The 24,322-nt window shown below is 36.3% G+C and overlaps 3 protein-coding genes across 10 annotated transcripts in view; 2 read left to right on the plus strand and 1 right to left on the minus strand.

Moving 5' to 3' along the window:
- nav1b (neuron navigator 1b) overlaps positions 1-9,922 on the minus strand; it is a 61,373-nt gene extending 51,451 nt beyond the window's left edge. For all 6 annotated transcript variants that reach the window (XM_024271197.2, XM_024271200.2, XM_024271195.2 and 3 more), the window contains exon 1: positions 9,170-9,922. The gene's annotated coding sequence lies outside the window, so the exon portion shown is untranslated. The remainder of the gene's footprint in view (positions 1-9,169) is intronic.
- Positions 9,923-14,599: 4,677 nt separating this feature from the next.
- On the plus strand, positions 14,600-18,019 carry csrp1b (cysteine and glycine-rich protein 1b). The gene is made up of 6 exons (XM_024271073.2): positions 14,600-14,742; positions 15,396-15,505; positions 15,854-16,022; positions 16,191-16,320; positions 16,410-16,503; positions 17,452-18,019. The coding sequence occupies exons 2-6, from the start codon at positions 15,397-15,399 to the stop codon at positions 17,526-17,528; spliced, it is 579 nt and encodes a 192-aa protein (XP_024126841.1). The 5' UTR covers positions 14,600-14,742; position 15,396; the 3' UTR covers positions 17,529-18,019.
- A 1,165-nt stretch (positions 18,020-19,184) lies between these two features.
- On the plus strand, positions 19,185-23,465 carry tnni1b (troponin I type 1b (skeletal, slow)). Of its 3 annotated transcripts, XM_024271074.2 has the most exons (8): positions 19,185-19,763; positions 20,851-20,877; positions 20,981-20,987; positions 21,074-21,115; positions 21,202-21,333; positions 21,450-21,539; positions 21,654-21,830; positions 22,046-23,465. In XM_024271074.2, exons 2-8 carry the CDS (start codon positions 20,864-20,866, stop codon positions 22,148-22,150), a joined length of 567 nt encoding a protein of 188 aa, XP_024126842.1. In that variant the 5' UTR covers positions 19,185-19,763; positions 20,851-20,863; the 3' UTR covers positions 22,151-23,465. The 3 variants fall into 3 exon arrangements, with proteins under 3 accessions (XP_024126842.1, XP_036067874.1, XP_036067873.1); XM_036211981.1 differs by lacking the exon at positions 22,046-23,465 and having other exon boundaries at positions 21,654-21,974; XM_036211980.1 differs by lacking the exon at positions 19,185-19,763 and having other exon boundaries at positions 20,000-20,877.
- The last annotated feature ends 857 nt before the right edge of the window (positions 23,466-24,322 follow it).

A 24,322-nucleotide genomic window follows, 5' to 3' on the forward strand; every position in this document is an offset into this window, starting at 1 on the left:
ATCTTTCATATGAAGACGCGGGCCGCAAATCATCATCCTGCGGGCCGCAAATGGCCCGCGGGCCGCGAGTTTGAGACCCCTGTATTAGGTGTTTGGCATAGAGGTGCAGCCTGCCGGCCGAGGCGGGGACAGCCAGAGTTGGCTCGGCCTGAAAGGAGCAGTTGACATGCTGCATATGCCAAGTGGTGTCAGTCTGCCACCAGCCTTCACAGCAGGCCTCACAATGGAGGTCGTGAGGAAAAGTCCAAGAATATTTTTGGCAAAGCTGTTGAAACATATGCAGTTTGCTCTGATTCAATTAGAGTTTACTTGATTTATTTTTAAATTATTCTCACCCAAAGGGTATGGTTACTTGTGAATCTTTAGAGATTTTTTTTTTTTTTTCTAAGATCAGCTACTTCAGATAAAAGTGCAGCTGAAGGTCAGACAAACATCATTAACCTTCACTTTTTGATCTCAATAATCGTCTGGGTCTGGATATTTGAACTGGTGATTTGTCTGGATTTAAGACATTTAGCTTGCTTTGATGCTGTAATGGACATATGATGGTTTAATAGTTCCTCACCCTAAACCAATCCTCCCCTCCTCTTCCTCTCACTCACTCATGCTCTCATTCAGCCGGTCGGTCATGTGGTTGGAAACTTTGTCTGTGTGCAGCAGACTCTCTGGAATGTGCAGCTGTTTCACAGTATTTAGTGAATTGTAAATCTTAAATTAAGGCTTAGTATCTCTCATGCATTGTTTAAAAAAGACAGATTCTACAACCTGCCATTTAAAATGTTTGACAATAATGACACATTCTAGTAGAGTATGATCTACACGTGATAATTTAAAAGATAATTTCAGTCTTAAAACTTTAACTCTTGTTTCCTTCTCTTTAAAAAGAGAAAAATAAAGCTATTTTCCTTCAATTCATGTCTGTAACATGAATTGAAATAAACAGATTTATTCAGATATTAAATGATCTCAGGAAGTAGACTATTACATTAGTAGTGTCCTTATGTCAGTGTTTTTTAGACATCAAAGACCACACCACCAACCAAAAATGTAAAACAAACAAAGAAAAACCCTAAATATTCTCCATTAACAATATATAGTATCTCCTTAAATGAGTTCAATAAGAATCAAATAAACACAGCAAATAAAGTCCTTTATAATATTCCATATTTCTACCTATCTGACTAACCTAGTCCTGTTTGGATAAACACAGAGTTGATACCTTGGTGATAGTGAGCTTGATCAATTTGATGAAATTGGAGATTTTCCTGTAGTACACCTGATGATCTGTCGTGGCACACTCGTATACTGCAGCACTGTGGTCAAAAACATCTCTCTATAATACATATCATATATGCAAATGATGTCATCTTTTCTGCACTCAGATGTTTCATTTAAGCTTCATCTTTTTGTCAGAACTTCTCTGAAATTACTTTGAATTATTCTGACATTAATGTAATAACACTGCTATAATTTTGAAATATACTCCAAATTAAAACCACAGAATCTGTTTTATAAAGTCCTAAGCTTCTTTCATAACTGCAATGAAACCGTTCATTCTAAGACATAAAAACTATCAAAGTTTGGCTGTTTCAGAGTGTACTCACAGAGTTGCTGTAATTTGTTTATTTTTTCACATATTTTGTAAACATGCATACAATTTTTTTTATTAATAAAATGTCTTTTTATCATCTACGGAAACCCATGAATAATTCAGAGATTACTGTTGAATATTGAAAGTAGAATCCAACTAGACAGACATCCATGAAAATAGTCAGATGCAATTAAATACTCTTCCCTTTTTTATTTTAAACCATATTTTAAACCAACAAAAATATGCAAATTATTTACTGTATGTAAATCTAGATTAAAACAGTTAGGTGGATCTCCTCTTACCTGAATATGAAGCGGCTCCAGCAGACTTAATGCATGGAAGCTGAGGCAGTAAAGTCAGCAGCATGTTGCAGTGCAGCCAACTTGCACTCAACAGACAAGCCACACTTAGAGGAGTATGATGCAGCTTACAGTAATACAATTTAGGCCCACATGCTGCTTCAGAGAGTGGGGGCAAATCAATACAGCAGGACAACAAACCAGTGAAGAGACATACCACTAACATTATCTCTATCCAGCTCCATACAGTCCACTTTTACACATTGAACTTATTAGGACAAAAATGATAAACGTTTCAATCTCATTAGGGACGGTAATGGAGCTCGTGTTTCCGTTTCAGTTGGAATGTCACTTTGGAGCTTCTTCTGTGCATGACTTCAGGGCATCAGGCAGCGCTACAAGCAGAAAAAAAAATCCTACCCATTTCAAGCAAACCTATAATCAAGCTTGAGGTTAAACTAAAGATACATGTGCAGACCAACATCGTGTCGGCACAACATCAATTTTTATTCTGGGAGATTCTCCAAACCACTCAGAGAGCATTATGCTGCTTTAGAAGAAGGTCGGATGATGAGCGCTGAAGACAGGAGGCAAATTATTGCAAATACTTTTCTGAAAGTCAATTGTTGTCGACAACATTTCAACAATTTGCATTTTCCCATTGCTGTGATTGCAAATACTTTAATGCGAAGCCCTTTTCATGGTGAGATCTGGTCAGATCCACATCAGCTGACATCAAAAACAGAGTTTCACCATTAAGTGTCTTTGCAGACAAACAGATGCTTTAATTGCCGTTCAGAATCCGGCTCTGTGAAGAGCAGCACCCAGAGGTAAGAGTTCAAAGAGTGCACCATTACATTAGCTCCTAAATTCAATTTTCTCAAGGCTGTTATCTACTTCTGCCCAAGACCTGATTTAATTGTTATAAATAGTACCAAGTCCCAGATTCCTCATTTAAAACTTGTCCTCCGGTGTCCCAGCTTTTCAAGACAGATCATGTTGTGAGGTCAGCTGCAGACTCTGAAGAGTTCAAACATGAGAAAAAGTGAGTTTTTTTTTTCCATATCTGACACACATTTAATGCTGTTTGGAGTTTCACAAACCACAGGACTGCATTTGAGAATTGTTGGAGTATTAAACATTTGGAATGTATCAATATATATACCATTGAACATATATATCATTGAACTAATTTTAAAGCTTTTTTACATGTAAAAACAAAAGGAAAATCACAAACTTGAAAGTTTGCTTTGGTTTGAGATTATTATATGGTAAAAAAAAATGGTGACAATGTTTAACTGTAACAAAATTGTCTTTGCCTTTCTAAAGCCTCGTTTCCACTTAGTGGTCCAGTCCAGTAAAAAGCGGTACCGGACGGCCCAGTTAATTCTAGCAGGCGTTTCCACTCAGTTAAGCCTCTCTCACACTCAGGAGTTTGATTCACTGCACGTGCGTGGTGTAGACTTTTGTTAGTTTTTCTTGCTATACTTTTTGTGTTTGACAGGAATTTAATGTCATTTGAAAGAAGATTGCCGGAGGCAAAGAAGAATACTGCTGTAAACAGTTAAACGGAAATGTTTGCTTAGTGTTTTATTGGTGCTTCCTAATGTTGTCATCACTTTCTGTAAATCAACAGGAGACTACAGCGGCTCCGCCCCAGCCGTCCCGTTCCATCTTCCAATGGACCTACAATGGATGGGGGCCTCAGGAGGTACGGTTCGGTACTGTTTATTGAGTCCGTTTTACAATGGAAACGTTCAAAATACTGGACCATACTTGACTGCTCAGTGGAAACAAGGCTTAACATTCGTACCCTCCCACTATCCTAAGCATGTGTATATTAAAAGTGAGGTCATCTGGACCCACAAGACAGTGCACTGAACTTTTTTTTCATAGATTTTTAATCTTCACTTGTGTCCAATGACAGGATGGGGTCATCTGGACCCCATAAGAGAGCATGTACGTACAATGATTAATCATATAGAAGAATTACATTTTGTTGGAAAGCTGTGGTCCTTTATTTTTTTACAGAAACTACTGGTAGTCATGAGCCACATAAAAACTGTGAAAACTGAAAATGTGCAAGGTTCTGTAAATACAATTTTTTTTTTTAGCTTTTTCTTTCAGTTATTCCAATTCTTACATTTTTGGTAAAATGTGTTGTCTGAACTGCTATTTATTTATTTTTTTTTCAATTGCAGACAAAGCAGTGGGGCTGTATAGCTGCACAGTGGACAATGTTCTCGTACGCTTGCATCCCACTGAGATCTTTCTGTGTGGAGTTTGCATGTTTTCTCCAGGCTCTCCAGTTTCCTCCCACAGTCCAAAAACACGTTTGATAGGTTAATATACTTTAAAGTGTCTCTAGGTGTGAATGTGTGTGGGATTGATGGACTGGCGACCTGTCCAGTGTGTACCCTGAATTTGCCCAACACTAGCTCTGGCAACACTGTGACCCCAAAATGGAAACATCGGATTAAGAAAACTTTCACAGTAAAAAAATGCCACAACAAAATTTTAAATAAAATTATAAAGGTTATGTATGAGTTGTTTTTTTTAGATTTAAACCACTACATTTCATTCAGTTTTTCTCTCTCTCGTTTTTAATGTTTTTTGTTTTATTGTGGTTTACTTACCATTTTTTTTTATTTAATAAAGTGGCAGCTGGACTTTAGAAGTCAATGATAAACACACAATAGCAAGTTTTTTTTGTTTGCTTTTTAATTAAATCCGATGGCACTTTTTGAGATTAAAGCACTCTTTTTTTGTGAGCAAGTTAATCTGTGAGCCGATTACAGGGAATTACCCTTTATAAGGCACTTTTAGGTCCCTGATAATGGGCTGTAATGCATTATTTTTTGAAAGTCTTATAAATGACAGCTTTTGGCATTTAAGACTTGTCAGCGATGTGTAATCAACCCACCTAATTCAGCCAAAGTACAGATTTAGGAGGACTAAAATCCTGAAAAAAAATCTGATTATGGAGCAGCGCTAATCTGTATTTGTACCCATTTAGGAACAAGGCTTTACTTCACAATGGCTTCCAAAACCAACACTTTCTATGAAATTAAAGTCACAGTGTGAAGAAAAGAATTTAAAAGACATAAAACATTTAATGAAATGAGCTAATTCTAATGTCAAAATGGTTTAATATTTATCATGATTTATTCATTTTTATTAAACTTTTGATTACTTTGAAATATTTTTCAATTTACAGTACTGGCAAATACATATTGAAGAGTGTAAGCAAAAGTGTGTTCATTAGAACACAACCAAACAACAGACAATAAATAGTCATTTGTACAGTTTAATTATTTTAATCAACATAAAAACGCCTTTTTGATGCAGCGTTTGTTTTCATTTCTCCCATATCTTTCACAGTAACACATTAAGGGCCAGAAGAAGACCTGTGTTTCGCCTGAGGATAGTTCCTGGAATGGAGGAGCTGTATTGAATTACTGACCTATACTGATAAGTGAATAACCTGCTTTACCTCCTGAGCCTCTGTGGCTCCTGAACATATACCATTAGGGCAGTTCTGATATCAATCCCTCAAAAACACAGATGCAGCACATTACACAGCTTAGTTTTGAACTCAAAGTTACTAAAAAAAAAAAAAAAAAAAAAAAAAAAAAACTTCAAACAAATAGATCTTCAGATAGCCTTATAGATAGAAATAACAAGAAAATCAAGACAAATGGGTGTAAATGTTATTAATTAACCAATTAGTGGTTGTTAAAAATAAAAGAAGAAATTGAGAAAAATTAAAATTGGAAAATAAGACTTTTGTTTAACATTTCCACAATATTTGTTTTTTGCAATATTTTTTAACAAATATACATATATAAAAATATATATATTTTTTTATCTTTCCCTTATAATAGAATTGCATGCAATTTAGTGCATGCTAGCCATGGGTCAGTGAGGCCGTCTCTCCTTGATACGTCAAGTTTGCTTTGCGTTTCTCACATAAAATATTTATCATAACCTGAAAAACTAAGATGACGTGGCTCCCTCAGGGATCAGCACAACATCTTCTGCAGCGATGGATGTAAAATCCCAAAACAATAAAACAAACAGCTTGCCGCAGCAAGTTGTACAAGATAAGAAAATGACAAGATATTTACATATTCTATTGCCGCACTGACATGACATAAAGTGTGAGCGGTTGCCTCTCCTGGGAAGAGGAGAGGAGCACTGCACGCTAACCTTAACCTCACAGTCCAAATTGCAGGGATGCCTTAAATAGTATAAGTTGAGGTCATACATTATCAAACAAACATGATTTTTCACTTTTATGCAAGAAATCTAGAGCGAAAAAAAAAAAAAAAAAACTGCACACGTTGGACCTCTTTAGTGTGGTTTGCATGAATTGTGGGAACAACACAATCAAATGACACGCTTGTATGGAATACAAAGTGCATGATGCATGGTTGAACTTGGACAGAATAGTACAAGTTGAGATATGAATCTGCAAAAAAGCAGAGGTGATTTTCATTTCTTCATTTCTAAAAATGATCATTGTCAGTGACGTCCATTCAAAACACAGAATCGTCCACTATTTTACTAAATTCATCAAGTTATGAAGCTCCAAAAGAAATACCTTTAGTCAGTTTACAACTAACCGTCCAACAGCTTCATGTTAGAAGATTCGCATCAGTTCTCATAAAACTGCTGTTCACCGGACATTTCAAGTTCAATATTTAGCAATAAAATGAGCCATCTATCTTGTACATCCTCGAGGAGCGCTCAAAGGTAAACATTAGAGATTTAAAGTTTGTGCTCATTTCCTGCAGGCGGCTGAGGCTGTTTAACAGAAGAGTCAGTCGACTGTTTCATGGTCATCCTCGACCGCATGGAGCCGTAACTACTCTGCCAGATGTGGAGCTCACAGTTCACACACTCAGCATTATCAGCAACACCACATGTCCTGCCGAGAGTGATTCATAACTTCTGGAAGAATTCACCACGCACACACGGTCTGCTTGATTAGATACACATTGCTGCACTGGATTAGATTCTCGCTTGCTTTTATAGTGCACTCTTATTTTTTATTTATTTATTTATTTTACTTTTGAGTCTTTAAGTCTTAGTGCTCTATCCTGTCTGAAGGAAACTCGGTTTTTAAATGGGTATAAAGATATGGATATGGTCAACCACAATACTGTGCTGAGTACACCATTTAAATATGCTTAATTAGTGCTGAAGCTTTTAAATCTGACCAGAACAAGCACTGTTACATATGAAAGGGATCAAAGTAATCTGAGGCAGTATGATTTACACTTTTATGTTACTTTTGACTCATTCTTAGCTCACTTTTTGAAGTTAGCAGAAAAAAGCAGATTCACCATTTTGTTTTTTTTCAACTATTATGAGTCAATATGGTAGGGGTGGACAAACTATAGGGTAGGGGCCTGTCAAATTATTTAATCTGGTCCTCCAAACTGGAATAAATGATGGTGATAATCATTATTAATGTTTTATTTTACTAATTTGTCCCCATAGATGGTGCACTACAAATAAATTGACCTTTGTTTAGTTGCAGAAAGTTGTTCTGCATTCATGTAGTGTTGGAAGATTTGTCGGGTTGTTGTTTTTTGACGCTCGTCTGTGTTTTCTGAGTCTGACGGTCATTTTTCTGATCATTCCAACAACACATGAACGCAACATTTCTTCATGTTTACGTTGGTGCAATTGGCACTAAAATGACAACAGAAGTTGTAGATTTGAAATCAAAACTCCAAAATGTTCTGATTTAAGATAATATACTTTTAATCCAAACTAAAGCATGTTTTCATCCTGATTCCACGTCATTTATCTCTTTTATGAGGCAGATTACCAAAACACTCCACGGATCTGCTCCTTTTTCTGTCAAATTTTAGAATGCTTTATGGCCCACAAGTGAAACACTCTGCAATAGGGGCTAACAACCCAGTTTCCTGTTCTTAATTGACGTGACTGCCCCCATCTGGCCCTCTGAAGGCTAAATTCATCAGATATTGAAATGTTTTGGGTTTTTTTTTAAACTGTTCTCTGTAAACTCAAAAGGATACTCAGTGGAACAACACACAACCTTCCCTACTGAGTCCAAACTTCAGCAAAACATCTTGGGAGTATTCCATTAAAAAAGCCACATAAGAGCAGATTATTTTATTTAATGTTAAGGTATATTTTTAGACCTCTCTGAAATATTAAACTTTACCACACATTTTTTTTATTGTTTGCAGCTAATGTCAAGTTCACACTAAAACAAGAGTAGGTCTGTCACTGCAGAATACAAGACTCCCCCTTTCCTCCTCAGTCATGAATGCTCATCATTATATAACATCTTTAAAAAGAACTTATCAAATATTTATCAGTGCTTCCTGGGTCATCTTATTTTGAGTTAGATAAGGTTGGAAAATGTCCTCTGTTGAAGCCCGTTTTCGAATTGTAATAAACACCACAACATCTCCATGCGAGCATAAACACAAACATTCTCATGCAGTTGTAATTAGGACACTGAGACGTGGCATTTACAGGCCCCTTTGGACATAAAGGCCTCCAATAAAGAAAAAGGCAAAACATTTAAAAAAAAAAAAAGAACTTAAAGATCTCAGTAAACAAATGCTGCAGTAATTATACACATATGTTCACGTATGCACATTAAATGTATCCTACTATGATGTACTTATGTGGGTTAAAATATAATTACTTCAGTTACAAAAAAACAAACTATTAACTCAAAGTGGCAAAAATCTGGATATTTTGTCTAATTTTCAAATGTGTGGACAGATTTGTGTTAACTGTGAGCAACACAAAACACCAGCGAAGTACTTTAAGTGTGGAAAATTAGTATTTTATATTTTCCTGCTATATTTACCCAAATATGATGATGGAGAGTCCTTAAGGAAATGCACAATTTCCAGCATTAAAACGATAAGTAGAAAAAGCTTGAAGCATTGGCATGTTGCTGTAAACTGCTATGATTCAGCATTCCAGGGGCACAACATTCCATCAAACACAACATGGCAGACCTTGTTGTGTTTCCTTCATGTCTAATGATGAACAAGACTGAAAATTCTGCAAAATTCTAAAGACTGTCATTTACTGTGCAACTAATAAATAGTTCAAGGGGTTACGCTACAACTTAAGGAGTTGTTCAGAAGTGTATAATCCATGAGCATGACGAGGTGTGCTCAAAGAATAAAAGGATGGATGTTCAAAGTCACAAGTCAATGTAATCAAAGGAACTGTTTTGGAAATTACACTGATGTCATATTTAAGAGTTGCCACTTACCTAAGAAATGTAACTTCAGAAACAGAAAAATATAAGCATATCCCAGACTGAGGATGCTACGCCACGACGTTCAGGTGTTTTCACTCCATCCGTATTTCCCAGCACACAGTGCAAAGTCGTAGATGTGCAGCTTCTCAGCAGAGGCAGCAAGCAGCAGCTTCGAACTACGAGGCATCTCAGCCTCCGTCCAATGTCTGGATCAAAGTGGGACTGCTCTCCTCCTGCTTGCATAACAATAATCAAGACAGATCCTCTGCTGCAGTTCCTGCCCGTGCATCCGACTACTTAGCAAGTGGGCACACTCTGGAAAATGGATCTGGCTCCGTTCCAGTTCAAGTCTCTGCACAAAAGTGCTGAGCTAAAACTGGGCCATTCACTTGATGAAATGCTCCTAAAAGTGTCTCTGACTGTGCACCCCTTTTGTGTTTGGCTGTCTTCAGCTGTCCTAGCCCGGCATTGCAGATTGTGTGTTTGTCTTTTCCGCCTGGTGCTTATTGTCATGAGTTACAGCCAGAACCGGTCAACTGAACTAATTCGAATTGTCACCGGCTGTTTGTAGATGGCTGGCTACAGGGCACAGGCTCCCTCACCATGACCCTCTGCGAGAATCTGGGCCAAATGGGAGCCGGTTCAGTGGTGTCAGATTAAGAGGAAGGACTGACAGAAGCATGAGCTCACACACTTCTAAATGAATCCTAAAGTAGGGATTGCAAAGTGCCACTAAGATTATCCCCTGCATGAGTTCTGCTGGCAAATATTCCAAAATGTCTAACACAATCAACTTAGAAAGTGAGGGAAGCCAATGATGTGTGGTGGGACTCATTTAGTTTGTGCCAGGAGCAATGAAACAACAGGCACACTGGTGAGATAAAGTGCAAACCAAGATGGTTTGTTGGTGAGTAATAATTTGGCAAATTTGAGGAAATTGCCTCTTACACGCTTCATGGGCTCAGCAGGACAACTGAAGTTTGTTATGAGACATTATAGACTGAGGCAGTTCGGAAATGACACTCTGAGTCACAAACTGCAGAGAAATGAGAATAAGTCCAAGATGTGGAGTGGCTGGACACAGAAATGCTCAGAAATAGCTATTAAGCTGCAAGATGCTTAACAAAGGCTGTCTGACCTTGAGATATAAATTGCTATCTTCACCGTGAAGCCTCCTGCACATGAATGAGCACAATCCCAGCCTAATTAAAGGTGAAAAGATAGTGTCAACAAGCCCACAAGGCTTTAGAGATTACAAGTCCTAGCCTCTTTCTTCACCTTTCTCTCATCGCATGCAAACTTTAAGCTTTGATGCTTCTGCTTCTTCAGGTAGTGAACCCGTTCACCTTCTCCATCAACACATTTAACAGCAAGTAGCACACATGAGACAGCAGATAGGATTAGGAAACAGGGCGTGTCTCCACTTCAGAAAACCCAAATGTCACCCAAGTGTGACCTCTACTGACAGACTTATGGAACTGCAGCCTTGTGTGCTTCACAGCAGAAGTCAACAGCTCAATCAGACACAAAGATTGTTCAGCGCTGAACTTTATACCCAGAGTTGGGGGAATAAATACTGTAATTCAAATACTTTTGTCAGTAGCAGATCACAGTTCAAATTTTGGCAATAAAGTACTATTACTAGACTGCTTCAGTACTCACATTTTGGTGCAGTGAAACCAAAGATGATTAATAGAACAAATTATTTTTTGTAAACGCTTGGCTCTGACATTGACTCTTGGTTAAATTAAACAAAATGGATACTAATAAAAAAATAATAAATTAACTCACTGAGGCATGCATCAAAGTAAGATAAAGTCAGTTGAAATTATGGATTTGGCTGAATTTTCAACTGGAGATATTCAATTATTTCCAATTTGTTGAAAACAAAGACTAAAACATTTTAATTAAGTTCAAGTTTTGTCCTGTGATGAACTGCTTCCACTGCCTTAGTGTCAATGATCAACCTGTCTGCACACCATGTTGGCTACTATGTAATATACATTTTCTCATGAATGAAGTGGTGCTAAAAAAAAAAAAAAGAAAAAAAAACTGATTGACCTCGTGTAGCCTCTATGTTTTTATTTTTTTGAGTTTACAATGATGTGCTGGCTTAATTGCATTGAGAATTTGTTTGTGAGTTGAAAAAAGTAAAACAATGAGTAATGGATTACTTTGAGTAATGAGTAAAGTGATTCTATGAACACTATTTATACCTCATTACAATGTAAACATTAAGTATTAGAACAGTATAATATACCCCCCCACCCCCCCTTCTACTTTATAACCTCAGACATTTTTTTGCAATTTAAATTATTTTTTAAAGAAGATTTTGCAAGACAACAAGAGTTTTACTAACATTTATATGGTTACAAATATCCAAAAGCAAAATGCCAAAATTTTGCTTAATGAGAAATGTCAAACACTGCAGGTATTTTGAACAAAACTTTGAATATATGTCTAGCACTACTAAAAAAATGGTGAATGTAGGTTTTTTTTAAAGTTTTCAGGCATGTTTTGTTTAAAGAAAATACATTAAATTGACTTTAAGCTGAGCAGTCTCTCATCATAAGGTGAATTTACTCTGATTCAAGTTCAATAATTAATACATGTACAGTAGTTAACTCTAGAATGAGGCCCCATGGTGTACTTTTTGTAGATTAAAGGCACAACCTACTGAATTTTAACCCATTGTAGTTCTTTACAAGCATTGTCATTTACTATTAGACATTTTCTGTGGGTGATTTTAGCTCATTTTCTTAAGTGTTTTATCAGCTTACCTACTGACTTCAACAAAAGACTTTTCCAGTGGAAGGACCGTCAGCACAGGAGCCTACGCTGAACTCCACCACTCCAACCATGGCTTCTCCACTCACCGATGGATGGACCACAGCCCAACGCCAGTCCTGCCTCACATCTCTCTGCATGCTTCCCATCTGCGCCTCTTACTCCAGAATATTCCGGCTGTCATTCCAGCCTTCTTTTTCCTCTGTCAGTGCAGTCACATGCACATCTATATAACTAGCCAGGGCGGATGTCCACCGAGCAGAGACAGAGGGCTAGTGTTGGCCATTGCAGGCTATAAATAGGCTTCACGAGTTCATCATTGTCTCTTCCTATGATGGTGAAGAGCCTGGAGGGATCAGAGAGCAAGGAAGTCAGATCCTGCAGATTGTGTCCCTTTTCTTTTCACGTTAACAGATATTTCCTGTGAGGGATGAGAACAAACTGAACTCAATGTTTTCCATTATTTGTTTTAATTAAAATATAAGCAAAAGTACTTTAAAATGCATGAAGAGGGCCTTAATGTTTTAACGTTCACAATATCTAACTATTACGATTACATTTATTAGATCATATTGAGTATTGTCTTTGTTTTAAACATGAGACTCTCAAATAAATGTTTCCTATAAAACAAATATAATGGGGTTAATTTCTAGAAACAAATGGAAAACTTTAATTGATTTAATAATTAATCTGAAAGTTTAAAAAAAAATCTTAGCGTTTCAATGTAGTTTCAACATGCAGAAAATGAAAGGAAAAAATATATTTCCAGTTACAAATAATGAGCAAAACATTTTTGTCATGGTTTATGAAAACCTAACAGAACCCATGTTTTCCTGTTTTCTTATCAAATGAATTGAAATTTTAAAAAGAAAAACCTCTTTCTCAGTCAATAATTTCTTTTTTTCTTTGGCATTTGGCTTTTTTTATTTTATCTATATTTGAGCTGTGATCAATGGTCCTCATCAAACCACAAAGCAATTTTTAGCAGTTGATGATTGATTATATACTCAATCTGGAATTTCTATAATCCTCTTCTTCTTTTTTGGATATTTTTTAGGGCACTTGATTGATACAACCGTGCCACCAACTAGCAAGGAGTGTGGGTTTCAATAACAGAATATCTGAGAAAGGATTCAGAAAATGTATTTAGAAAATACGTAATTTTGAACTTTAAAATGTAACTGTAAGCACTTTAATGTAGTTTAACTCTATCACCCTTTTCATACTTTCTTGTGTTTTTTTCCACACTGGATCACTTTAAAAATAGTTAATAGATCACATTAGCATAAACTCTGAAAGAAAAAAAATATATAATTTTTTTTAATTGAAATTATTCACAACCATACATTTAAAGTTGATTTGTCTTAAACTACCATAAAACCAGTTAATCATCGCTTTAATTGATAGCCCCATATCGACTTTGACTTCACAGAATCCTGGCATTTGAAAAAACAAAAACTGTTGTTTTTGCTATAAACACTTCTCTTCTCTATGTAAGTAAGCCTTCAACAAGTCCTCGGTTGCTTCCTCTCCTCAGATGCATGTCAGCTTCAAGTTTGGAGTTTAAACTTTGTATAAAAAAGAAGAACACATATGACTCAAGTGGATCTTGTCCATGAATGACTCTCCAGTCGGGTTCAGATTGTAGAATCTGTTCCTTCAAGTCCACCTTAATTCAGGCTCCATAATCCTAAAGAGATGCATTAAACATGTGTAAAGTCAAGAACTTGTATTTTCTGACAGTAAAGAGGGCCGGTAGCAAGGGATATTCATTTTCTGAGTTTTGTGTGGCTGCCAAAAACATCAGCCATCTTTAGAAGCTGAGGTCCTGTAGAAACAATTGGATGTAATTCGTTGTTATCACGCTATTCAATAATTGTTGCACCAACATCATTAATAATGTCTCTGATTAGGTCTGGTAGCAAATACGCCAGCATTGTGTCTGGAGTTTAGTTATTAAAATAAAACTCTTTGTTCTATTATGCTTTTATACAAAAGTCTTTCGATTATCTCTCACTGCAAAAAATCTAATGTACACACCTAAGATTTAGTAGTAATTCACGAGTTTTGTTCCTGTTGATCACACAAAAGGACTTCATTAAAACAAAGACATTGCAAATGTTGCACTGATAAAAGATGCTGAGACCTGCCAGGAAGACGGTCGTAAGGATTAGTATCAAATAAAGGGTTCATGAATGTAGAGAATGAGGACATGAGAGAGCAGGACTCAGAGGATTAAACTTAATGAAGGTGGAAAAGTCGCTGTGGTGACGACATGTATTCACAGAAGCATTTATCACAGATGGAGATTTGGACTCAACCTCAAACACTTGTGACATGAGCTTTTGGAATTGTTAATAATGTTCATTTAAATTATTTATTTTTACCTCAAGGTTAACATCACAAGGTTTAATGAAAAATGTAATTAAAATATTTTTGGTGGGATGCAGTTAAGAGGAGCATCAGAATGAGGAAGAAAGGGGATTTCAGTAACTTTAAACATGACATGCTTTACTTGTTTACTATTGAAAGGATAAAATGAGGCAGATTAATACAGTTTGGGTTTTTCTTTTCCAAAACACAGATCCACAAAGACAGTGAATCTTTGTCTCTTGAAGGCCTCACACCCTCCATCTCCCTCCCTGGTGTCTCCATGCCCTGACTCCTCCCTCAGTACTGCCTGGTGTCCACACATCCCTCCTCTACTCCTCCTCAAAACAAATGTCTCTTCCTAACTAAACCATCTCCCAGTTTCATCATAAAGCCAAAGCAAGGAGCAGCTTTTAACTTCAAATAAGGTAAGAATCTATTTTGAAGTCGTTTCAGCACCTAGTGACAGAAGTTTAAGCTGCAGAAAGAGTATATTTTTTTACTTTGTGAACTATAAACTTTCATTAAAACAACATTTTTTAAGGAAACCAAATCCTAAAATAGATGTTTCAGAATATTGCATCACTTTCATTTTTAAGTAAAATATATATTTTTTATTTTTTTTATCAAAATAAGAGATGTAACTGCCTGGATCCGTATATTTAGGAAAGTTTATATTATTTTTATAGTAAAAACTACATTAATCTTCCACATATGAAGGCGATTACCTCTTTTTTTAAGAATATGAAGCATTTCAGGGTTTTATCCTCATTAAAACAACCTGAAAATAGTAACCAATGCAAACCTGTTAAGAGAATGACATCATTTTTAAAGGGGAGTTCAAAGTAGCTACTTTGCATTTTATAGCGTTTTCCTAAACGCCTGTCAAAGATATTCTGCTGCCGGCTGACACTACAGGAAAAAAGGGGGAAGCAATTTATCAGAATAGCCTGGTACTTTTCCTTTTATGGGTTTTGCTTTTTTACGCCTCTACATTTGTCTGTACCTGCTGGTTGATGAATAAATGAACATTAAACGTATTCTGAAGATAAACTCACAAAACCCTCATTTGTTTTTGCAGAATGCCCTTTGGAGGAGGAAATAAATGTGGCTGCTGCCAGAAAACCGTCTACTTTGCTGAGGAGGTGCAGTGTGAAGGGAAGAGCTGGCATAAATCCTGTTTTCTGTGCAGTAAGTGTTACTCAGGTTAAGCTTTTGTTAACTCATTTCTATTGCTGGGAGTGCTTGGAAAGAATGTAAAGAATTCTGCATCAATGGAGGGAAGTGAGCATCTGCAGGTTTCCACTCCGCTGTCTCCGGCCTTATTTGGATCCAAAGAAAACGTGACAAAGATTTAGTCTTCCTTAAATGGTAAAAGCACGCTCCCCTTCTAGCATCAACAGTTTCTTTTCTTATCCAAACAAGCCAACGTGTGGTTCAACCACTTTACTCCTTTGATAGGGATTAGATCATTTTGTTTGTGCAAAATGCCTAAAAGATACTAATAATTGTGAATTTACTTTTCTGCTTCTCGTTAAGTGGTCTGCAAGAAAAATTTAGACAGCACAACAGTGGCTGTTCATGTGGACGAGATCTACTGCAAATCCTGCTATGGCAAGAAGTATGGGCCAAAAGGCTACGGCTATGGAGGGGGAGCAGGAACGCTGAATATGGACACAGGAGAAGGCCTTGGAATCAAGCCTGAAGCGTGAGCAAAACAGTCGTGCATTCTTCCCTGTTAGTCATCCAGAACATACTTTAGCTTTTAAGGAGGAGCTGTTCATCTAGATGTCAGATTGAGTTTTTCAAGACGTAGACGATGTAAAACTTGATTAAAATCATTTCAGAAAATGTTTTTGATTCCCTCCCTGACCAGACAAGCTCCTCACCGTCCAACAAGTAACCCCAACTCCTCCAAGTTTGCCCAGAAAGCAGCAGGCTCAGACGTCTGTCCTCGATGTGGGAAGACGGTGTATGCAGCAGAGAAGGTTGTCGGAGGAGGCAATGTAAGAACATTTGTATTTTCTCAAAATAATCAATATTTACTTTTTCATACTTTGCTGGATAGAACTGTGTTCAATGTTTTGCTCACTAGTCATGGCACAAAGGCTGCTTCCGCTGTGCCAAGTGTGGTAAAGGCCTGGAGTCCACGACTCTCGCTGACAGGGATGGAGAGATCTACTGCAAAGGTCTGTGAATCAAAACACATGCTGGGAGTTCTACTAGCACAACATTTTATTGTATTTTTATCACCAAAATAATCACTCTTTCATAAAAAAAAAAGTTATTGTGTGCAAATGTTCTAACATTAAAAAAAAACAAATTAAAGGTCTTAAAATTGAACTTTAAGACATCATTTTAGTTCAGGGGCCACATTAATTTCATCTGATCTCAGGTGGGCCGCACCAGTAACATAATAGCAAAACAACCTATATGGTCAACTTGTTATCTGTAGCTTTTTTTTTTTTTTTTTTTTTTTTTNAAGCAACCTAATCTCCTAATCACCTATTATTATACATTCATTCACAATGGATTTCAAATACAATGCATTTTACTAAAAGAAATAAATAAAAGGTTTACTCAATTTATACATAATAAAGGTTTTACATCTGACATTGAAGCAATCTCTATAGTAACCTCAAGAGGGGGCTATGGGAAAATAAAGCACCAGGGCTAAACTGTTGGTGCAAATTATGGAAAGATTATGCTAAAATAAACTGCATGTTACCCAAATGTGGCATGTACTTGCAAAGATATACTGCTTATTTCTGGATCTCTTGTCATGCCAGTCTTGCCTTGCCTTTGCTCCTCCTAGTGGCAGAATTGCACATTTCAGTCATTTTTTTTAAACAACTCGTCACAGGAATAGGTTAGTAACTTGCTTTTATTTTTAATATCCTTTCTTTTTTTTCTTCACAACTGGGCCAGATAACCTTCTGTGTGTTTGACACCCCTGCTTTAAGACGAACAATTCGGTGTTCAATGCACAGAAAAGATAAATTACTTTCTTAACTATAATTATATTGTTGCGTAAAATATTGATAAGTACAAATCTTAATAAGCCCCTTCCAAAATGAACTGAAAGCAGGATTATAACACCTAATTCTAATGTGATAATCTTGTATTTTCATTCACAGGTTGCTATGCAAAGAACTTTGGTCCCAAGGGCTTTGGCTTTGGTCAAGGAGCTGGAGCTCTGGCTCACTCTCAGTGAGGCCTGAGGCCTGAGCCCATGTGGGGCTTGCATCTGGTGCTATCGCAGCTTCCAGGCTCCTTCAGTCAATAGCTGACCTTTCCTTCTAGCTACAGGCAGTTCACAGCAATGCTTGAAACATGCAGCTTTTGCCAGACGGGTGTGATGCTTTAAAGTCTGGTCTGCAGATGCAAAACAGTTAAGCACTTAGTGTGTTTGGATGACCTCATTGTCTTCATTTCTCATGTAATGAGCTAGCTTTAAAAATGATGTAATTGAGATGTGAGGAAAATAAAAACAGTTTTTTAATGTCTAAAAATACAAACGACCATAGAATCTTTTCATGTTCTAAAATGATGTTTTATGCTAAAGCTCATCCTTAAATATTGTACATATTATCTCTTTTTTTCTGCAAATAAAATAAACACCAGAAAATCATGATTCTGTCTCTGTTGCATCATGAAGACTGATATCTATCTGTTTCCCTGTCATTAAATGGTTCTGAAACCACGTTTTGGTGATCCTGAATGTTCTTCTTCCAAATCTAACTGAGCAAACTGCCAGCTGTTGAAGCAAACAATGAAGCTGCAGTGTTTGAGCACTGCTGGCTGACGTGCCAGGCAGCAACAGCTGGGATGCAGCTCAGCGACAGGGAGGGGCAACTGTTTGTTCTGTGCTACGAGTCAACAACAACATGAAAACACAACAGTTTTGTTGCAGAATTATGTGAAGGTTTATGTTTAGGATTATGTAAAACATATGACCAATCTAGCTATTGAAAGAAATTAAAATTGAATGTTCTGCTTTGTGACAGTAAATGCATCTGCCACGAGTTTCTTATGAGAAAGTGAACCTAAAGAACTGATCTCTCCAGTTTGGTCTAAACAAGAGCTTTGGTTTCCTAAATAACTGTACATAGTTAGAACATAAACCATTATAAAATATAGAATAGAATGTATTTATTCTGTACAACTACTTTTAGAAAGAGCAGTCTTTTAATTTAACAATTTTATCTACAGAAAAAGACTTTGACAGAAATACATACTGCTTTTATTTATGGGTTTGTTTTTAATAATTAGTCTAAAAAGGGAGATGCTCTTTATCTTCATCTGAACTTGATTTTTTTTTTATATTAAGATTCCTTTACTTGACAGAAATGGTAGCTGGATGCCTCATTTGGCTGGTGTTCTGTCTCGTTCTGACCTGGAAACAATTATTCACGCTTTTATTTCTTCTCGTTTAGATTACTATAACTCTCTTTTTACCTGTTTTAACAAAGGTTCCCTTAACCGTCTTCGGCTCATCCAAAACTCTGCAGCGAGGCTTTTAACAAGAACCATAAACGAACACTCTTCTGTCTGCTTTACATTGGTTACCTGTCAAATTTCAAATTGTTTTTTTAATTCTATTTTTAGTTTTTAGAGCCTTGCACAGTCAGGCCCCATGATGTACATCCATGAACTGTTAACCCTATACTTTTCGCCTGATCCTTGAAGTCTTCCGACCAAAATCTATTAAGCATTCCACTGACCTGCTTTAAGATTAGTGGAGATCTCTCATTTCAAGCAGTTGCTCCTCGTCTTTGGAGCTCCCTCCCACTGTTATTGCATCAGATTGACTCTGTTGAGTGTTTTAAATCTCAGGTCAAGACATCAATAAAAGCTGATTTGCCGTGGCGCCCCCTGACGGGATATACTAAAAGATAACCACCACAAAAACCATTAGATGGCAGAAATACAAGAAAAACTATCTTAACTTTCTTGAGTAACAGCAATGTAAGGAGTGGCAGCAGCTTGTTTCTACAATTTGTCTCTATTTGGTGTTGATGCTATAAATATACAAGAAAAAGCATTCCTTATTTAAAACAGGGGTTAACAGTACTTCCTTCCACTATCCATATCAGATAGGGAGGGGGGCGCAAAGTGTCTGGAATGGAAGAACTTCAGGATGACTCTCTGAGTCTCTCAGATTCACATTAGCAGGAAATGAAAGTATGAATAGAACTTTTTGTAGTAAAAGCAGACATCTATCTGCAAAGCATCCAATCTAAAAGATTTAGAAACAGTTTGTTCAGTGCACGTCTGTCAACACTTGTGAGGCTTAAAACCATTGTTATTCTGGGACCACCCCCTCTTTGAGTGCATGTGTGCATGCTTTTCTATTTAGGTCTCAGCGTGATAGAAAAGTTGAGGTTTGGCTCATCCTTTCACTTCAACACACTGGGCTTCAGCATCCACAACAACAACCACCAGAAAGGTAAGAATTTTCAATGTTGTGACATATAAACAAAAAAACTACAACAGACATAAAATTGTGTTTAAACAGGATCATTATCACATTAAACTATATTATATGTTTCTGTTAAGGACTAAATTTACAACAAAATGTCTCACCAGCTACTATTTAGGTAAAACAAAAATGTAAAAATAAAAACTTGGTATGCGATTTTTTTATTTACAATTAAAAAAAAAATCTGATATATTTTTGGGGCTAAAAAGTAAAATAATTTAAAGTTACAAAATATTTTTGCTCAATACTTGTAATATCTTGTGTATTTAAACTATGTTGATTTCTAAAGTAAACATGTAGACAGCTTTCTTCTTCTTCTTTCCTTCTAAAATAGAAAATCCCCCAGTGTAAAAGGACATTTAAAATAACTGCGCTTGCTTAGACCCCCAAAGTGTAAATGTGTTACTGGATTTAAGATTTGAAAAGATTGATAGTAATTCAAGATGGAAAAAATTGTCATTTGATTTAGACTGTGTGTGTATTTAGTTTTACCTACAGTATATTTGCCAGAATTCACTAATAGTTGCATAATTAATACATCAAATATGCTTTTTTTTCTAGTGGTGGTGGATAAAACAAGTTTTTTTTCTTTTTTTTTCTTTTTTTTTTGTACTTACTTGAATTTATAAACATTTTAAAAACAAGACCTTGCTGTTAAGATCATGGCCCTAGCCAAATCCAGCAGAAAAGTGGGGGTGAAAACTTGCCGTGTTATCTGAGTAGAATAGCTGCAGCCCCCAGAGTGGGGGCTCGGTGTGCTTCTCCCCATCTGCCATCACTTCACTGCTTAGGCTGAGGACTGTGCTATCAACAGTGGGAGGTGACCAAATGATTTTCTCCAGCAGGCGCAATCATACCTGACAAAACAACAACAAAAAGCATTCAGAACTGCTCAACTAATGTTATAAATAGATAGCAATAATCTTAATTATGTAGCATTGACTTCCCCTGTAAGCTTCAATGATGGAAAGATTGATGAGGAAGCAGAAAAATGCAAATATTAGATAACTTATTTAACACTTCAGATTAAAAATAATTTATTTTTGTCTTGCAGGCGAATTACCAAAATGCTGGAGAAAGTGTAAGTACTTTTGTGTTACTTTGTAAATATGTTAGTCTAATTATTATTATTCCTGCTATTAATATTTTTTGTCTTTTTTTTCTTTGTCTTTTTCCATCCACAGACCAGAGGTAAGTGCTTACAAAATCCTAAACTGCATCATAAAATATTATAATAATTGTTTTTTTTTTGTTGTTTTTTTTTTACTTTGTTGCAGAGGAAATCTAAAATCTCAGCCTCTCGAAAGCTCATGCTAAAGGTAACTTTAAAGGATTCATTTGGGCCAATCTTTATTTAGTTTAAAAGCAAATTTGACACTTGAATATATTTTGTTGCGTTTGTTAGAGCTTGATGGCTGCCAAGGCTAAGGAGGATCTGGAGCAGGAGTTGGTGGAAAAAGAGGAGCAAAAGGCAAAGTACCTGGAAGAGAAATCCCCTCCAGTACAGACCAGTGGTTTGTCATTGGCAGAGCTGCAGGTACCAGTTCCATGTTTAGCTGTTTTGCTTTAAATTTGAAAAGCAAAAAATGTTTTAATTAAGTGACTTAGGGTGTTGATTTAATTTAGTTAAGTTCTGATTTCCCCATCATATAGGAGTTATGTGAAGAGCTGCACACCAAAATAGATGTAGTGGATGAAGAGCGGTATGACATTGAAGCCAAAGTGTTGCACAACACCAGAGAGGTACGAATCCAGACGGCCTCAGAGATGCAGAAGAACTTTGACATTTTAAATAAAACCTTAAGCGGTGTTAATCAAATGATCTACAAGATCTTCGTCTTCTTCTCTCTGCCGTAGATCAAAGACCTGAACATCAAGGTGCAGGACTTGAGAGGGAAGTTTAAAAGGCCAAACTTAAGAAGGGTGAGGGTTTCTGCTGATGCTATCCTCCGATCCCTTCTGGGCTCCAAACACAAAGTGTCCATGGATTTGCGAGCAAACTTAAAATCTGTCAAGAAGGAGGATGCAGAGAAGGTAGGCTAAGTCAAAAACAAAACAAGAACATGCACTTAAAAAATATAATCAAGTCATGTGTTTTTACAGCTTCACATGAAGTTTGAGTTTTCAACAAAAGTTGAAACCGTACTAAATTACTTTTAACCAGAAAAGTGTTTTTGATTTTGGACTGAACTATTACAATTAGCTGATAAAATTAACTCATAAAAAATGTCCTTATGTTTATTTTTTAGGAGAAGACGGTGGAGGTGAGTGACTGGAGGAAGAACGTGGAGGCGATGTCCGGCATGGAGGGTCGCAAGAAGATGTTTGATGCAGCAAAAGGCCAAAACCAGTGAAAATGTTTGTTCAGAAAGAGTGTTTTTTTTACTACCTTGTTTGTCAAACAAGAGTTCCCTTAAAATAACCTAAAAAGTGAAAGTATAAAACCTAAATGTATGAATCTTTACATTTCATATGCTTAAACTAACATTTTCAACTTTTTCCAACTCATTTTTACTTGTAGCAATAAAAAGACAATAGATTAGAGATGATGTCTCTGTTTGTTATTTATTCACTCTCTTCTTATTTTACTTGATTACTGTTATAATATTTCAGTAAAGCTAATCAAGAAGGGAACAGTAGTTAAAATATAATATATATTGTTGACGGTGTAATGCAGTTAATTTTGAAAACCACCACAATGGAGAATGTTTGTGTGTGAGCTTTTCAATTACACACACACACAAATTAGGATAAATGCTTATTGACATGTATGAAGGAAATATTGGGGTTAATGTGAGGAAGTGCTATGTAGTAAGTAACTTCTGTTTTGACCCCAACATTGACTGTATATGATAACTGAGTGACCCCTCCCCTCATGAAAGTACCTGACAGCTCAAATAAGCCAAAATCCCATAGATTTATATTGAGGAATGAACCATTATTACTGTTATTCGATTAGTCAGAATAACCATTCTTGCTCTGATGTTTTTTTCTAATCCTATTTTTTTTGTCATTATTTTTTTCTTATTCAAGTTATAAACTGACCAATCAGATGCCTCAGTTAAAGCTTGTGGTGCCCACCTCAAACGTTTGGTTGACAGATTCTTCCATTTTCACTGAAGAGGTGTGGACTCATGATTGGCAACAGTAGCTGCCCTGTAGAAACGCTGACTCAGACCAACTCCAACCAATCCCTTTTGACTGGCTCCAAATGGCGGCATGCGTAAAAATGGAAACAGGTGTTGGGAATAACGCAGTGTAAGTATAACTGCATTAATAATGTAGTTAGAAGTAAAGTAAAAGAATAATCTACCTGATTACTTTTGTCTCCGCTTCAGCGCTGTTACTTAGTACAAATTGTGGCGTGTTACTTCAGTTTATTGATGTGGTTTGATTGAGTGCTTTTTCTCACCCCAAAACATAATTTCATTGGCAGAACTATACTAGAATTCTAGAAGTATAATTTTTAATATTTTTTGATGCTTCATCATGTTTACGAACAGCTGAGAAAAAAACATCAAATTTATTGCCATATTTTAACTAGCAAAGTAACTGTTACTTTGCTGAGTAATACTTACGTTAAAGATGCAGTAACTGATTTACTAACTCAATTACTTTTGGGGCTATGTAACTATTAACTTTAACTTTTTTTTAACACTGATGAAAGTTAATTTATATATATATATATATATATATATATATATCTTTATATATATAAAGATATCTTTTTTCTTTTTTGTTACCAATGAATATTGCCAGAACAATGGTTATAAAGTCGGTAAACGATCCACTCTTGAATGGCGTTTCTCTCCTCATCTATATTTAAGGCACTGTTACTTCGAGGTATTCTCTCACAAAAATGCATTCATTCAAACCCAGAAGGATGGCTGCTGCTGCTTAACCCAGAGTTTACTCTAGTTTGTCAAAACCTTAATTGGCTTCATCTGAGTGAAGTAATTGTTTTACTTAAACCAAATGAAGCATTGTTGTTCAAGGATCTTCAAGTTTAAAGCATTTTCCAAAAGGTCATGGGCTTTGGTCTTCCAGGGACCGTCAGAAACATGACATTTTCAATCTGTGAAATGGTCTAATCTGACCTATAAATTCTTTTTTTGTCCTATTTGGTTTGAAAAGCAATTAAGATTTAATGAGACAAGGAAAAAAATAAAAGATTTAATGAAACAACCGGCTGAATGGGACGAGCACCTGCAGGAAACCTGCTGACAACCTGAGCAATGTACCAAGTTTCATAAGTGGATACAAGATTTATCACGCTACAATGTTGGTGTCTCCGGGTGAAATCTAGTCAGATTGGCGATTAATTTGAAAAGAAGGAAAACTGTTAACATGGCAACAACTCCTGCTTGTCCTGTTACTCATTAAGCTACATGCCATTAAAAATCTGTCTTCCTATTAAAAGCACTGTTGCTAAGAAAACTGTTTGGTAACGCTTTATATTAAGGTGTGCTTGTTAAGTATTAATAAGATATTAATAAGCATTAGTAAGATGCTTATAATTTGCTTAT

Source organism: Oryzias melastigma, linkage group LG5 (assembly GCF_002922805.2).
Source record: "Oryzias melastigma strain HK-1 linkage group LG5, ASM292280v2, whole genome shotgun sequence".
NCBI lineage: Eukaryota > Metazoa > Chordata > Actinopteri > Beloniformes > Adrianichthyidae > Oryzias > Oryzias melastigma.